We start from the raw sequence: 17,707 nt of genomic DNA on the forward strand, positions 1-17,707 counted from the left end.
TAAAAAAGCAGGTGTTGATATATCATCAAATACATACTATAAAGTCAGAAAACAAATGCTCCAAAGAATGGACTGAATTGTACGATATAGTTTACATGCCTAGTAATTATAAGACAATAGTTCTACTTCGAGACTAATAATTTTTTAAGCCAACTCTGCTACGAATAAGCAGGTTTCCTGATACCTTGGAGCTTGTAATCCAGTGGGGAAACAGATACCGAACAACCATTATAAACTGTGTTGTCGTTAAGTACAGGTTATCAAGAGTGTCAAACCAAGAGCTGATCTAGTAGAGTCAAAGTTTTCCCCTCAGATGATGATGATTATTATTATTTTTTTTTTCTTTTAAGGTAGGCTCCACACCCAGCACAGGTCGGCGGGAGGGAAGCGCAACATGGGGCTCAAACTCAGACTTTCAGATCAAGACTTGAGCCGAGATCAAGAGTGAGCCTCAACCGACGGAGCCACCCAGATACACACACCCATGGATGGTTTTTTGTTTTTGTTTTGTTTTTAGCTAGAGCTGATGGATAGGATAAGGAGTTAAAATGTGGTAAGAGAAGGGGTAAACATTCTAGGTAGAATGAATCCTTCAGCAAAGGTCCAGAGTTGAGAGGGAAAATTGCACATCTTGGTACTCAAGGCTGGAGCTCAGAAAAAGGTAGAGGGTGGGTAATAAGCTAGAGGGCAGGCAGGAACCATATCAGACATACCTCATTTAATCTACCATGTTAAAGGGAAAGAGAACCTGTGAGAAAGTCAAGTACTAGGCTGCTTTAATACAATGATGGCTATATTAACATGTAATATCCTACTGGGAATTTGAGTCATTTAAAAGTTCTAAGCAGACCTTTGAACCAGCTGTTCAAAATCTAAGATTTAAAAACCACAAAATCCTTAGTTTCCAATTATAATGTTCCCTGTCTATTGTTTAAAGTGGGCAAAAAAGAGGGGTGCAGAGGTGGCTCAGTTGGTTAAGGGTCCTACTCTTGATTTCGGCTCAGATCTCGGTATCAGGGTTTTGAGTTTGGGCTGGCGTTGGGCTCCATGCTGGGCATGGTGCCTACTTAAGAAATAAATTTAAAAAATGGGCAAAAAACCCCTAAAATCTGCCTTTCTGTTGCGTTCCATTTTCAAGAAAAAATCTGATCTCTGCCGAAATAGTGAAGGGTCAGAATGCTCAAGTTAATTTTATACTTGGTAAGGAATCTGGATTATTTGTCTTGTGTAGATAGCGCCTCCTCTAACATTAAGGATTTGTGGTTTTAACCAGTTGCCTCTAAATTAACCAGTTTTAACCAGTTTTAACCATTTGCCTCTAAATTAAACATTTGTTTTATTCTCAAAATTGTTAAATAGAGTCATGTTATTACACTAATTAGCTTACTTCAATTTGTTACATTGATGATGGCTAATTTAGTATTTATGTGGCATTTTTGCCAACTATAATCAATGATATTTGGAGTCAATCTATTATTGAAAGGAATTTTCTCTCTAAAGAAATTAGTATGTTGAGCAGTTATACAGCTATAAAAACAAAAATCAGATTCTATTTTCAATTAAAAAGATTTTTGAAATTTAACCATTAAGATTGTAACCTATCAATTAAGCATGACTAGGAAAGGTGATTGGTTCTCTTGCTATGTCAGAGTGATTAATACCCCACAACCTATCTGTTTAAAGCATTCAAAGTAGGGCCGAGGAGACTAAACATACTGTTCTCTCATTTAAAAAAAGTAATTTAAATTATTTGATGACTGGATGAATATGTTGTCTAACTAGCCTGCTGCTTTTCGGTAACTGCTCCTTCATCTTTTCTAGATCTTAAATCTCTCTCAACAAGTTTATGTCTCACAATTACGGATTCTGAATCATAAAGGAACAAAGTGTACTCTGGTTTTTCTACCTCCAGTTATGAAAGTCATGTAAGAGAAAGCTAATGAAACAGCATTCATAAAAATAGAAGAGTTAGTTTAAAAATTCTGACTTGGTTCTAGTTTACAGAAAAGATCATTCGACATAGATTATTGAGCTCCAATGTACCAGGTACAGGTGCTAGGGAAACAACAGAAAATAAGACAAAGTCCCTGCCTTCAAAGGGGCTTATTTACATTTTAACTTACAGGCATTATTTTCCCTTAAAAGAAATTTTTTTCCCTTTGAAAAAAATTTTTAGAAGATTTTATTTATTTATTTGACAAAGAGAAAGAACAGCAGGCAGAGGGAGAAGCAGACTCCCCACTGAGCAGGGAGCCTGATAGGGGACTCGATCCCAGGAACCTGAGACCATGACCCAAGCTGAAGGCAGACACCCAACTGACTGAGCCACCCAGATGCTCCCTTTGAAAAATTTTAAGTGGGGAAAGTATGTATCTATTTTTAACAGACACAACAAAACTTCCCACTGTCAGCTCCTGGGAAAGAAATCCAAATTCACAGATTCTAGATTTGGACAACCATGGTAATTAAAATAACATTCTGCTATTGATTTTACTATCACACAAAACAACATGGTTATCATAGTGAAAACAACAAAAGGTATTATAATTGGTTAATTTCTTTTTCAATTATCAATTTTTTAAAACAAATTTTAAGCCATCTCTACACCCAAAGTGGGGCTCAGATTCACAATCCTGAGATCAAGAGTCACATGCTTCACTGACTGAGCCAGCCAGGTACCCCTCAACTATCAGTTTTTGAGGACAGATAAGGGAAGGGGATAAAGAAGGAAGAATATAATTTGGTCTATGACTTTATCCTACTCATGACCTCCAGGAAGTGACTCATTCCCACGACTTTAACTTTACAAAAACTGGAGCTATCTACCAATATGTATCAATAGCTTGTGTTTAGAAGAGGACAACATTTTATTTTTATTGAGCATTATTGTCCAATATGATGTATAAATTATACAAAATCATATTTTGCTCCCTAGGAGTTTGTGTACAATCTATGAATACAGGAAGTAACATAAGGCATAAATCGGTACTCATTTCTTTTAAACGTAGGTTGCTTGGAAAATAGTCCTATCTCTTTTATGCTTGAGTCTTGTGGCTGGCTCTCGCACACTGGGAATCTAATAAGAAAAAGAAAGGTATTTTGTTGACAATTTATTATCTCTCCATCACTCTAGGTGTTACTAGGTACCAGCAAAATATCCTTTGCTGTTGATTGTGTTCTCCTGGCCTTTCAAATCCTTCAACATTGCCTCTCACAATGCCTGTATCAAAATTTAAAAACAGGCAACAGCTGGCTTTTTTATGTAGTAATAACTTATTTTGTCGATTAGAGTTAAGCTCTCTAAAGGCAGATGCTTAGTCATGAAATAATTCCTGCAGCAGTCCTGGTTTTAGTAGAAGCTAGACCAATAGTGAAGATGAGTACCTGCTCGAAAACTAAGATAACATAGTTAAAACCTCTAAAAATTGTTTCCCAGTGAAATAATTTTCTAAGTATTTCTCCTCGAATATTTATCATATTTAGAGCACCCAGGCTATCACCTTGCCTCCTTAGGAACTTACGTAGCAAATTACCCACCTTTATAACCTTACAGTGAGTATTCACTGATTACCTATGTGTTGTCCAAAGACACGAAGCAGCATGCTCAGTGAATTTAAAAGACAAATCCAGGGGTACCTGGTAGGCTCAGTTGGTAGAGCATACAACTCTTCATCCCAGAGTTGTGAGTTTGAACCCCATGTGGGGGTGTAGAGATTACTTAATAAAAGACAAATCCAAATCAGGGAAAGTAACCTCAGATGGAAAGAGACTACTGTGGTACCATTATGTTTTTTATATGGGTTTTCATACCTTTTCTTTTTTTAAATATTTTATTTACTTATTTGACAGAGAGAGATCACAAGTAGACGGAGAGGCAGGCAGAGAGAGAGAGAGAGAGAGGGAAGCAGGCTTCTTGCTGAGCAGAGAGCCCGATGTGGGACTCGATCCCAGGACCCTGAGATCATGACCTGAGCCGAAGGCAGCGGCTTAACCCACTGAGCCACCCAGGCGCCCTTTTCATACCTTTTCTAACTTAAGATTCAAATCCCCGAGGGAGAAAACTCTGTTCTTTGCTAGTACCCAGTGCATACTCAATAACCAAAGTTATTTAAATTAGCACCTATATATTGAGCTTGTCATTTTCAATGTCCTTTACCAACCACAACCCAAAAGAAGTTTAAAAGATATAAAGTAGGTACATTAGTATTTTTAAAAGGCCCTTTAGGTCTTAAAAAGCCACAGTACTCTTTTTTTCTTAGAGGAGTATTTTTACATAAAACACAAGATTCTCTCAAAAGCCCAAAGTTTGGTTATGTAGTCTAACCTGTCAGACGCGGCATGCTCGTCCTACATGCCTTTTGGATCTAAGCTAACGATCCCGTGTTCTGCTCTCCAAACATAGCCAAAAGACACAAATAATAAGTACTTGTGGGATAATCACACCTTTGGGACTGAACAATGGCTCTTCCAGTTTATTATGTCACCTAACCTAACAGTGACAACACAATGTCAGAAGTCAACCTGGCTAAAGATGCACTGTGGGGTTTTTTGTTGTTGCGAGTCTAAGATTTCAGGTGATGACGAACACTCTTTTTACAGATCAGTATCACCGCTCTAGCCTATTCTACCAGGATATACAGATCTGTCATCAGGATTAGTTAGTTGTAAGAGCAGGAAATGGATTTATCCCTAAAATCATCAAGCCTTTCATAGGCAAAGTACTTCCCAACAACAGTTTTGGCTTTACAACAGGCCTCCCAAAGCCTTCAAGGTAGGAAAGGAGTACGCGGTGGCACGCAGAGTGCAGACGAACTGCCTCTACAGCGGCTCTGCGACTCAGGAGAGGGTCAGGGACAAGGGCCTCTGGCCCGTCCCAGTACTTTGCCCAAGGAAATCCGTGTCCCAAGTCCCTAAGTTAATATTAATCCGGCCCAAGAAGTTTCTCTGGGCAGTGCGTGGACTAGCCTCTCTTCACACAGTCTTCCATCCGCCTCTAGTGTAGCAACTACAACGCAAAAGCATCCGCACTCCGGTAGTTTCCTTCGGCGGGACCTTGACGCAATCGCAGGCAAGGAAGCAGTGATGCGGCAGGCTCCGGGTGAATCAGGGTGTTCAGGGAAAGCGGCGTCAAGTACGTGGAAACCAAGCCTGGAGTTTCTCGCTCATCCTCCAGACGCTCGTCTCCCCTTCCCTCACTCCCGCTTTCCGCTCCCACTGACCTGGAAAGCGCCTCAGCTCCTCCCCACTTACCGAAGTCCTCCCAGGGCCTCGACCCTCGGGTGGGCCCGGAGTCAGCTCGGCTCCGCACCCTTTCCGCCCTCAGGAGAGCGGTTCCCAGGCCCGCGCGGCAGAGGGACCGAGGTTCGGGCCTATTCACTCCTCCTGGTAGCCCTATTTCGGATTTATTTGGGTAGCTAGACTCAGAGCAGGGGGTCGATCACGCGTTCGAGACACCCAAGGGAACACCCCCACCCCTCCAGCAGGGTTTCGAAAGAGGCGACCTGGGAGCGGCTGTCTACAGTCTCGCGAGAGGAGGCGGGGCCCCGCCGGAGTTCTCGGCCCCTCCCTGCCCCACCCTCCCCACGTCCCCCGCCCTCCCTCCCCCACTCCCCGTGGCGCGAGCGGCTGACTGAACCTGGAGAGGAAACGGCATTCGGAGCCGCGCTCCCGCCCAGGCCGGCCCTGACGCGGGCCTCGTCAGCCGGTAACGGGGAGCAGAGGTGGGGGTCAGGGAGGCGACCACAAAAACGGTGAAGGTCAGAACCGAGGAGCCTCCTCCGAGAAGGGTGAGGAAAGGGTCTGAGCCTCCCTCCACAGACTCCGCAGAGCTGAGGCGGGGTCGACCCCTCCCAGGGGCGGGGTCGCGCTGGGCAACTGCAGCCCAGGGGACTGACTGGGCGGGGCGCGCCAAGAAAGGGGAATAAGGGGTCAGCTGGGGGTTGAGGGCTCCCCGGCGGCGGGAAACAGGAGGTGGGCTGTGAAGCTCAGGCCGTGGGTGGGGTCCTGGAGCTGGGACTCCGATGACTGGCTGGGGAAGCCCCGGGGCCAGCGGGTCCCTTCCGCCTCTCCTTTGGACCCTGACTGGAGGCCGGCGGGGGTGGGGGCTGGGGAGGGCGAGCGGCGCGAGGGGGCGGGTCCCTGCGCTGCTTGGCGCTGATTGGCTGAGCGCGTGTGGAATCGGGTGATGGGAAACGCAGCCCCGCTCTCCCGTGCCCTACTGCTCCTCTCCCTCCCCCCCGTGGCGAATGTGCTGCGCGGCGGCGGGTGCTTACGCTCGCGGGGTTTGGCTGTTGCAGGCAGGAGCTGGGAGGAGGCGGCAGCGGCAGCGGCAGGAGCAGCAGCGGCGGCGGCGGCAGCTGGGAGGAGGTGGTGACGGTGGCAACGGCAGCGTCGGGGACGATGGCGCGACTGGTGGCAGTGTGCAGGGACGGGGAGGAGGAGTTCCCCTTCGAGAGGAGGCAGATTCCCCTCTACATAGACGACACCCTCACGGTGAGCGGGCCGGGCCGGGCCGGGCTCGCCGCTCCCCTGGCAGCTGTTTCCCCTCCTCCCCCTCCCCCAGGCCGAGCGCTGCGCACTGGAGAAAGAGTGTGTTGCAACTCCTAGGCGAGGCCTTCTCTCCGGCAGGCCCCACAAACTCGCCTTTGCAGTGTGTCGCACGGTAACCTCTGCGGGCCCCTGGCCCAGCGCTCCGTAAGCATTTCGAGCCCCTCTCGCCAGATTTTCCTTCCCTTTTGAACCCTCTTCCTTTCCCCCGTGTCTCAACAAGGCGCTGCTTTTGCCAAAGCACGCGCCTCGGAGTGGGGTTGAAGGATCTTGGGCGTTTAGGGCCTATATCCTTTACAGAATCCACCTACCCTCGGGGAAGCTTAATTATCTGGAAATGTCGCAGCTGCACTGCTACCTGTATATTTTTTCTCTCAATACTGTAGCTCACTACAGAAGCTTAATTACTTAGGGCGGAGTGACATGCTCTCGCACAGTAAAGATTCCACTAAAATGATTTGGTTTCATTGTAAGTAGTGTCATATTGCCTAGTACATTAAAACTCCCTGAAATGACTGTATTGGTAGGCCGTGACTCTTCAAAATGGGCTTTCTTGGCAGTAGTTGTTTTTTAGTTTGCAGGTAACGTTTTCTTCTTCTTTTTTTTAATAAAGCAAAACTATTGAATGAAGAGCATTATAAAAAGCTGATTGCTCATCTCGAGTGTCAAAACCCACTTCTGGGTAGTTTTCTTTTTTAGAGTTGATGATAGTACAGCATTACTGACCCTCTGCCCTGTGTTGCTGTACTGTTTCCTTTGAAAGGAAATGGCAGAAATTTGAATTGAATCTGAACAGGAAATGAGTGCAGTTGCTTGCCACTATTTCTTAAGAAATGAAATGAACCTTTTCTGAATATCTTGAAATTTGCATTTTGATGATGTTGAAGCTTTGGGTTATACGTTGCTATTTTGATAGGTGTAACTCAGTCTCTTCATTATATTATCTTTGCCTTATTGCTTTTCAGAGGTAGTTCTCTTTTGTTCTTGAATATTTTTTTGCAAATATCTATTGAAGTTTTTTCAAATTTTATATAAAATGCAAGTCATTGTAGAGCTGCCACTCTATGCCTTTCTGTTTGCCAGTCTCAAGACTTGATTGAGCTGCAGTACTTTTAAAAGGAGTAGAAGAGCCATTTGGTGACTTAATTTGTCAGAACTTTTTATGTGAAAGCATCTTTTTTTTCATGGAAAGAAAGTGCATTTTTTTTTTCCCCATGGTAAAAATGATTTGGCCGGACATAAAGGTAAATAGAATTTGTGTTGATGCATTAGGAAGTGTTTGTATGCCTTGGTTATGATTTGTGTATTTTTTACATTAAAAGTATAATGGAGTTATAGTTTAAGTTAAAAAGAAAAACTAGCACTTTGATCAAATTAAATGATGCATTTCTCCATTTGAAAACTCCTAATATGAGTTCATTGTTACTTCTCTTCCTCTTACACACTTTTCTAGAGCACATAATTTGGTATCAACTTTGATTATTGTCCCAGAATGCCTTTGAAGTTTAAAAACCAATGGGTTTAGACATAAGATTACTTATGAGCGTATAATATCAAAGCATAGGGAACATCAAAATACATTTGCATATTTATAGCATTTTAAAAGACACTTAGTGACACTTTCTGACACTTCCTTATGGTCACATAACCACCTTTCCTGTGAGTGCAGCATTGACACATCTGGCCTATAGCACTTTAAAACGGTGGCTGTTTTTATACTCTGTTCTATGTACAACGATACTGATTTCTAAAATTTTCCATGGAAAAAAATGTAACCTTGCACTGTGATACATTATTGTACTTATTTCACCAGAAAATTGGGATTGGACTGAACTTGGTGGTTGAGTTTTCTTTTTATAGACTTGTGACCAAGGCCAGTAAAATCTAGGGTCATTTAATTTAAATATCTCAAAATAGCATTTTATTTAGGAAAAGGTGCAGTTTTTCTTTAGAAGGGTTTTTATCACTAGGAATGAATGGGACTATTTATTGCTTTGTCTTGGAACTTGTGCATAGTCATTGAATGCTTAGTGAAATTTCTTGTCAAGAGTGTCTTATATTTAGGGAAACAACTTTCTTTCAGAACTTTTTATTAATTACTACTCAGAAGAATGCAGAGCAAACACCTGTTGGGGAAGAGGGAGGGAAGATACCTGTAGCAGAAGTTTATGCTCTGCACTGGTCCACTAATGGTTTGATGGCAGTGTATCCCTGAAGTTAACATTTGGTCTGGTCTTTGTTCTTAGGGTTGGTAGGTAATGCGTTGAAAAAACGTGTGATCTTTATTTCATGTAGTCTTAAAATCTTGTTAGCACCTTCTTGTTAAGTCTGGTTACAGCTTTCACAGTTCAATTATAAATGTTGTATCGTTTTAGTAACAGAAAGTTGAACCCTCTACCCTTAATTCTACCGGTGATTTTAGGTTGGATTTGTAAAATGAAATTGAGAAGCTTGTATGGGAGGAAGTAGTCTCCTCTTTTATGTGGTATGTTAAATCCACGTTTAAGACTCATTTGGTAATTAAATGGGTTTGAATACTTGAGTACAGCTAGTATAGGTGTATTTGAGAAAATCCCAAAGAAGTAAGTTGGTGGAATATTTAGGAAACTGGTATGCTGTGTGGCCAAAATGCTTTCTGGTGTTACTGGAATTGTAAAATAGCAAATAGGCAGAATATGGATTTTATTTTAGAGATATTTTTGGAGAATTGCAATTTTTAAGTAGTATTTTTTAAAAATTGAGTTAAAATTTATACCCTTTTAAAAATAATCTTGAAAAATAATGATATAACAAAGAAAAAAATTATCCTTACTTCTACTTCCCAGTGAAACTTAAGGAGATAGCAGCATTTGCTGTAATTCTACTCATAGACACTTAGATGCAGAGTTGATATGTATTGTCTACTGTAACAGTTTATATCTGGCTTTTTTTCACTAAATGTAATACTGAGAACATTTGTTCTTGTCATTCTTAAGTAGCTTTATTGGCCATGTAATAATTTGTTGTGTGACATCCATAATTTAATCATTATTCCTTTGTGGATATAGGGGTGATTCTACTTTTGACTATGAATAATATTACAAGAATATAAATAATGCATAAGTCTATGCATTAAAAATTTTTTCCTCAGGCTTTGGAAGTACAGTTACTGGATCAAAGGAGAAGAGCCTTTTGTAAAGTTCTTGATACATAGTTGATACACATTGCTATAATATTGCTTGGAAGCAGTTTACTCTCCTGATAATTCAAATGATCTAACTGGACTAGAGACTCTGATAATGGGTTTTAATGGAGACATCAAAAGATAGTAAATGGTAGCATATTCACTTGGGGATTAGGTGTTTAGCATTTTTAAATTTAGTACTTAATGTTTTCTTTTAACTCTTAAATATTTAATTGATTTTACCAAAGGTGATAGATGTTACAAATAGCTGTGAGGATAAAGTAAAAAAGTAAAGCTACAGTGACCATGATTTTTAATAAATACAAATTTAATATTGTTGGTTAGAGATTGTGAGAATGTGCTAAAAACAGATTATTTATGGTCAGGAGAAACCAGGACAGATATTTAAGAGTGAAAGTGGGTAATGGATTCAATAAACTTTATAAAGCAGTAATTGCAGGACAATTACTGGTTCTATTTTTGGCCAGCTAGGGAAAGGCAACCTCATCATGAAGCAGAACACTAATGATTCCTCTGTGAAACCACACCTGAAATACTTTTCATGACTGTCTTCCTTTAGGTAACCTAGAATCTGAAGATTAAGTCAAGGAAGTGGTTTTAAAGAATGGGAAAAAATAGTTCTACTTTCCTCTTTGCCTTCTCTTTTTCCTTTTTTCTTATTGTCCTCTCTCAGTGTTAAAGAGCGTATAGTGACTGTCCAGAAAACACCAAGGTAAAAAGCCATTGTCCTCAGTGTTTGAAAGGCAAGAACAGAATAATTTAGTGTGAGTGCGGAGTTTGTAACCAGGGTGCTATAGAGTAAGTACAAGAGAAAATTTAGTATTATACAAGCCAGTGAAACCCAGGAAAGACACGGTAATAGACTTAATCTTGACATTTATCTCTGCTGGTTAGGGGAAAATCAAATGATCTGAATGAGGATTTAAAAAATTTTTTAACCCTGTCCTTTGTTGTACCTTTTAGAAATGATTCCTAGGGTCCCTGGGTGGCTCAGTGGGTTAAAACCTTTGCCTTCAGCTCGGGTCATGATCCCAGGGTCCTGGGATCGAGCCCCGCATCGGGCTCTCTGCTCGGCAGGGAGCCTGCTTCCTCCTCTCTCTCTCTCTCTCTCTCTGCCTGCCTCTCTGCCTACTTGTGATCTCCATCTGTCAAATAAAATAAATAAAATCTTTAAAAAAAAAAATGATTCCTAAAGCAGGTATTATCCATTAAATTGTATTTTTAAGCATCAGCCGTTAGATCTCAATATGTTAGATTTGTTCTTTGATCTCTGCTTTAATTATTAAAACAATAAAACATATTTGATAAGAATAAAATTTTATTTATACAGAGTCAGAATTTAAGATTTTACCTATAAACCAGACTGGAGAGACCTTGATTTGGTTAAATAAGAAGCATGCTTTGAATGTTCCTTAAATTGGTAGCTTTGATCTTAAAATAGTACAGGTAATTATCTTAAATTTTTTATGGTGGCAATTGATATGTAGTAAAATGGTGTACATTTGTATCAAACAAGTGAGAATGCAAATCAAGGTGTTAATTGCTTAAGTGGTAGATTTGGACTGACCTGCAGTGTTGTCTTGAGTTACATGGCTTTAAAAGTTTATCCTATACCTTTTTTCTGACTTGACCGTTCAGTTTCTTTGTATTTTAAACCATGTAGTGCTGACAAAAAACGTGGGTTAACTGTACAGTATTGCTAACTACTTTTATGTTTTATACGTTTTCATGGACCAGGATTTCTAATAATGGGATTATTAAGTTTTTAAAAAATTTGAGTAGATTCTGTTAAATATTAAGTACAGTGGACAGTATGGATCATTAGATTTTTTTGCACACTTACTTCTGTCATCCTCACTTGTTCATTTAGAAACACCTTGTTAAAGCAGACCAGTGACCAATTTTGCTTAGTACTAGTGGTTAACATAACGAAATTGCTTAGAACAACACCTAGTATATATGAAGTTACACTAAATGTCTTTATTATTACTACTGCCAGTCTTTGGAGATACTAATAAGACTGTAAGAGGGAGGACTAGAGAGAAGTCAGTAAACCTGAAAATTGGTAATTGATCCTTGAACCTATAAGATTTGGACATAATATTCTATGTGTATGGAAGAAGAAACTTCCAGAACAATAAAAGCTCTTGAGATGGAAGCATGTCTCTGAATTTGGTATAATGAACATAGAATTGGAAGCAAGGAACACTAACTTTTCTCCTTGGTAATAAACAATGTATGTGCATTGTAATAAATTTGGGAAAGGTAGGAACACATGAAGGAAAAAGTCTTATCTTTTCACTCTGTAGAGATAGGCCACATCTAACACATCATGTATTTTCTTTTTCTGTAAGAAAGTACCCACATACAAACATTTGAATCATTTTGTAATGCAGCTTTTGGTTCTGTGAAATACAGTGGTGTCCTGGATTGTTGAGTTCTTGGTATCCCTTTGTCTCTACTTCACATATCCTGTATTCCCCCCATATCAGATCAAGAGAAGATCTATCTATTGCTTATACTTTATTGTTCAGTCCTTCATGTATTGTTAGAACAAGCATGTTTTAGGGCTGTCATTTCTAATCTGGAAGAAAAAGAATGGTCACGTCTATTAAGAAAGCAGATTTTTGTGGTGCTGGTTGTTGAAGAAGGAATCTTTTTAAGATCATGTTCAACTGGTTGGGGCATTTTTAGTGTTTTGTTTTTGCCTCAAATATATCTCTTTATCATGACTTCACTCTTTGGGTATGTAGGAGTTTGTGGTCCTTGTCATCTGGAAATAGAAGTTGTCCTAGCACAGTATGTTTAATACCTTTAACAATGTTTTAGTTAAGATATAAATGTGTTACTTTATTTCATTGTTTTGAAAGGCGTACTTTTTTTGCCTGTACATTTTACCATCTCTGAAACTGGGATATTTCTTTTATATGGTGACATCTAACAGTTACAAAGTCTTTTTCCTAGTGGTATGTGACTTTGGTACTTTCTAAAATGAGTGGTGTCACAGATCAGTGACATGTGCTAATTAATGATTCTCCATTATCTTATATGCAGAAATATCCTTAAGCTTTATATCCCTCTTCCTCTGGTAGGGAATTTTGATAATTGAATAAATATCTCTGTATCCTTTTGTTCCTGATTAGAGCAAACATTTAATATATGCCAGGTATTGTTCTGAGTATTTCATATATGTTGTGAGATCTGTATGTGTATGGCCATTTGCATAATAATTAAGAGGAATAACTCAAAGTATGTATATTTAATGTAAAATACAGGCTGTTTTACTTATTATTGGCCACTGCAACAAACACTTTTAAATGTAATTTAATCTTTACAGTCTACTTTGTGAGAGATATTAAACATTATTACTTAATCTCATTTTACAAATGAGGAAGCTGAAAATCAAACAGGTTAAGTAACTTGACCAGATTTATGACATACTTGTAAGTGGAGGAGCTGGGATTTGAACTCTTGTTTGTCTGACTTCAGTGTCCTTGCTTCTAATGACTATACCATTCCTGGCTTTAGAAACTTGTGGGTGGTGGTGGTGGTGGTGGTGGTGATTGTCTTAGCTTCTTTTGGCAGGGGGCAGGACTGGGATGTACTAATCCTGCTTTAGGGATCTATTTCTGTCCTCGGAGTGTATAAAATAGTTTGTAGCACGTGTTCAAAGAAGATACAGTAATTGATTTTCATTCTTTTGCATATTAAGATGGTGATGGAATTCCCTGACAATGTTTTAAATCTCGATGGGCATCAGAATAATGGTGCACAACTAAAGCAGTTTATTCAGGTAATATTTTTTAAAGTTAATGTTTTAAATGGTGTGTGTGTGTGTGTGTGTGTGTGTGTGTGTTTTGAAGAGTCATTTCAAAATTTTAGCTTTAAGTATTAATATCATTTTATCTGGGGCTCTCTTAAGAGATCTTAATCTCTTAAGATTGCACTGAAATTGGGGCGCCTGGGTGGCTCAGTGGGTTAAGCCGCTGCCTTCGGCTCAGGTCATGATCTCAGGGTCCTGGGATCGAGTCCCGCATCGGGCTCTCTGCTCGGCAGGGAGCCTGCTTCCCTCTCTCTCTCTCTGCCTGCCTCTCTGTCTACTTGTGATCTCTCTCTGTCAAATCAATAAGTAAAAACTTTAAAAAAAAAAAAAAGATTGCACTGAAATTGCTTTCTTTTAGTATTGCTACATATTTTTGTACTTGTTACTATATTTATGTACTTGTTATATGAAAGAAATTTGGTGGTGTTGTGTTGTACATGTCCCTATGGCTTTACTTTCACCAAGCCATCTTTCCCTGTTTTTGAAAGATAGGGTATACAACTTTTCATTGAGAACTTGTTGGTTTTCTTCTGTAGTGGTTGTTTTGTTCAAGTTTAAAAAAAAAAAAAAAATCCTGGTACTGTGAACTTCATGATTTGTATTTAATTTTTAAACAGTATGATACCTTATAAAACCCATAATCAAGATAATGGAAGGTAAATTGTTGCTGTACTTCAAAATTCTATTTCTACTTTTGGAGAAAACTTTGAATGAAAGATTAATGGTAAATATGAGGAAATTCTTAGGAGTATCTTACCCATCTTTTCTGGTAAAGCTAGAAACACTATTTGTAGTATAACTCTAACTCCATCCAGATAGAAGTTATTTACTAGAGTTTTGCCCATTTCTCTACAGCTGAGGTTCTTAGTCATTTTTCTACCTTGTCATAACCAACAGATAACATTCATATGCACCACCCTGTTAGTTACTCACTGCAGGCTTCTACATAGGTATGATAGGCCTTGTTCTCTCCCGCTAATCTGTAACACACCTGTCCATACCTCCAGGTTGAGAATTGCTGCTTTTCATGAGCACCATCCTAACTTGATTCTAGTAGCTAAACATAGTGTTCTTGTTAAAAATTGAGAGGAAGACATGGCAAAGCTGCATTCCATCTTTTTTGTTTGAAAATTTTTTTTGAAAATTGTATTTGTTTGCAAGAGAGAGCAGAGATAGCGACAGAGATAGCAGGAGAGAGCACAAGCAGGGAGGAAAGGGAGAAGCAAGCTCCCCACTAAGCAGGGAGCCCTCTGTGGGACTCAATCCCAGGACTCTGTGATCATGACCTGAGCTGAAGGCAATTGCTTAACTAACTGAGCCACCCAGGTGCTCTAAAAATTTTTTTATTTCAAGTGAGTGTACTAAGGTTAATAGTCTCCGAACAAACTGAATTTCCAGAGGCAGGGCTTCTTTTTGTATGCTGAGGCACGTAACTGCTTAGCCCTGACATCCTCAGCAGAGTTTTTTAGACCTTAGATGCTAGAACAGAGGGCTTTGTGGAGCAAACTCAGTACAGCATGGGCAAGGCCGACTTGTTGTTCTGACTCAGTGTCAGATAGAAATGGCAAGCCCTGCCCATACTGTACTCACTACACAAGGACAGGAACCAGAGTAGTAATGAAGAGAAATTTTATGTCTTTCTTAAGGACTGTTCTTCATTTTTCTTTTCCTCTTTCTCAGCGACATAGCATGCTTAAGCAGCAAGATCTAAGTATTGCCATGGTGGTGACATCACGTGAAGTATTGAGTGCACTTTCTCAGCTTGTCCCATGTGTTGGTTGTCGTCGCAGTGTGGAACGCCTCTTTTCCCAGCTTGTAGAGTCTGGAAATCCTGCACTTGAACCCCTGACAGTAGGGCCCAAGGGAGTCCTATCTGTAACTCGAAGCTGCATGACTGATGCAAAGAAGCTTTATACCTTATTTTATGTACATGGGTAAGTATAATCAATAGGGGTTAGATGACTTTGTTAAAAAAATTTTTTTTAAATTTTATTTATTTATTTGACAGAGAGAAATCACAAGTAGGCAGAGAGGCAGGCAGAGAGAGAGGAGGAAGCAGGCTCCCCGCTGAACAGAAAGCCCGATGTGGGGCTCGAACCCAGGACCTGGGATCATGACCTGAGCCGAAGGCAGCGGCTTAACCCACTGAGCCACCCAGGCGCCCCTGTTAAAAATTTTTAAACTTTGAGACAGTGGTGGCTCTTTTACTAATTTTGATAGGGGCAAAGCTTGAGTCCAAAATCATTAATTTTTTTTTAAGATTTTATTTATTTATTTGACAGAGAAATCACAGGTAGGCAGAGCAGCAGGCAGAGAGAGGTAGAAGCAGGCTCCCTGCTGAGCAGAGAGCCCAGTGGGGGGCTTGATCCCAGGACCTTGCAATCATGACCCAAGCGAAGGCAGAGGCTTTAACCCACTGAGCTACCAAGGTGCCCCCAAAACCATTAATTTTATTGAATATCTTCTGTGTGCCAGTGACTATACATATTATTCTCATATGGAGAGAGGCAGGCAGTAGGCAAATATGTGATTTGTCAGGTAAGTTATAAGAGAGATGAGAATGTTTGGGTGAATTAATATGGAGGATGGTTGGGGAAGGCTTCTATGATAAAATGACACTGAATATAGACTTTAATAATGAAGTGAGTAAATAAACCATGTACATATCTGCAGGAAGGCACAGAAGGAGGAGCAAGTGTAAAGTTTCAAAGTTTGGAGTTTTCCTGACATGTTTGAAGAACAGTAAGGAAGCCATTATGGCTTGAGCCAGGTGATTGAAGGGAATAGTAATAAAAGGCCTACTTATGTAGTGCCATCCTGAGTTTTTGGTTATTGTTGGTTTTTTTGTTTTTTGTTTTTTGTTTTTTACTCTGAGATGGGAAGATTTGGGAATGTTTTGAGCAGAGGAGTGACATGGTCTGACTTGAAGTTTGGCTTACTTTGACCTCTGTGTTGAGAATAAATGGAAGGATGGTGGAAGGGGAAGAAACAAAAGCTATTTAATAATCAATGCAAGAGGGGCGCCTGGGTGGCTCAGTGGGTTGAGGCCTCTGCCTTCGGCTCGGGTCATGATCTCAGGGTCCTGGGATCGAGCCCCGCATCGGGCTCTCTGCTCAGCAGGGAGCCTGCTTCTTCCTCCCTCTCTGCCTACTTGTGATCTCTGTCTGTCAAATGAATAAATAAAAATCTTTAAAAAAATAATAATCATGCAAGAGATGGTGACCAATGTGGTGGTCACAGAGGTAATAAGAAATGGTTGGATCCCGGATATATTTTGAGGAATGAGCCAGTAGAATTTTTGGATAGATTGGCTATACAGGAGGACATCAAGGGATGATTCTCAGATTTGGGATCTAAAGAACAAGACCATTGGTTTCCATTTACTGAGGTGGATAAGAATGGGAGGAGCAATTTTGTAGAGCTCACTTTTGGACCTGTTAAGTTTGAGATACCAATTGGCATCCAGGTGGAGTTCAGAGAGGTCTGCTCTAGAGATAAAAATTGGTGTCATCAGCACATATGTAGTATTTGAACTATGTATAAACTACACACACACTCATACACGGACATAATTTAAATCTTTGAGATGTGAGATGGTCACCAAAGTCTGAATATAAATAGGAAGTGAGAAGGGGTCTGACAACCAAAGCCCTAGGCTTTTCTGTTTAGAGGTGGTGGTAGAGAGTTAGAATTTTTACTCTCCTGAGAAAAGGCTTGAGGGTTTTTGAATGGAAAACATAATGTGATTTTTGTTTTGAAAAGATCACTTCAGCTGCTGAGTGAAGCCTAAGGATGGGAAGCAAGGAGACCATTTGGGAGGTCAGCTATTGCACTTGACTAAGCTAGAGAAGCGAGTTGGACATGGATGGTAATGGTGGAGGTGATAAATGATATAATTCTGGATAATTCAAAAGTTAGAGTTGATAGGCTTTGCTGATTGGTTGGATGTAGGGTGTGACTGATAGCTGATAGCTGTGACTGATAGCATTTCTATATTTGCGTAAAATTTCTGTTGATGGTTCCTCATCAAGGATCATGTTTATTTAGATATTATTTGAACAGGGCAAGATCGCTGAGGGGTAGCAGTCAGTCATAAAATATTTGAGTGTCAAGCACACTGCTAGATACAGTGCAGATACAGGGATGAAGGAGAC

General features: G+C 40.3%; 1 protein-coding gene across 4 annotated transcripts in view; it reads left to right on the forward strand.

Moving 5' to 3' along the window:
- The first annotated feature begins 5,639 nt into the window (after positions 1–5,639).
- GGNBP2 (gametogenetin binding protein 2) overlaps positions 5,640–17,707 on the forward strand; it is a 32,179-nt gene continuing 20,111 nt past the window's right edge. For 2 of the 4 annotated variants that reach the window (XM_047706740.1, XM_047706741.1), the window contains exons 1-4: positions 5,640–5,786; positions 6,297–6,492; positions 13,443–13,523; positions 15,234–15,487. In XM_047706740.1, the coding sequence (XP_047562696.1) occupies positions 6,400–6,492; positions 13,443–13,523; positions 15,234–15,487 (428 nt within the window). In that variant the 5' untranslated portion in view covers positions 5,640–5,786; positions 6,297–6,399. The remainder of the gene's footprint in view (positions 5,787–6,296; positions 6,493–13,442; positions 13,524–15,233; positions 15,488–17,707) is intronic. The other 2 variants (XM_047706742.1, XM_047706743.1) reach the window with 2 other exon arrangements.

This window comes from Lutra lutra, chromosome 16, assembly GCF_902655055.1.
Source record: "Lutra lutra chromosome 16, mLutLut1.2, whole genome shotgun sequence".
NCBI classification, from domain to species: Eukaryota; Metazoa; Chordata; class Mammalia; order Carnivora; family Mustelidae; genus Lutra; species Lutra lutra.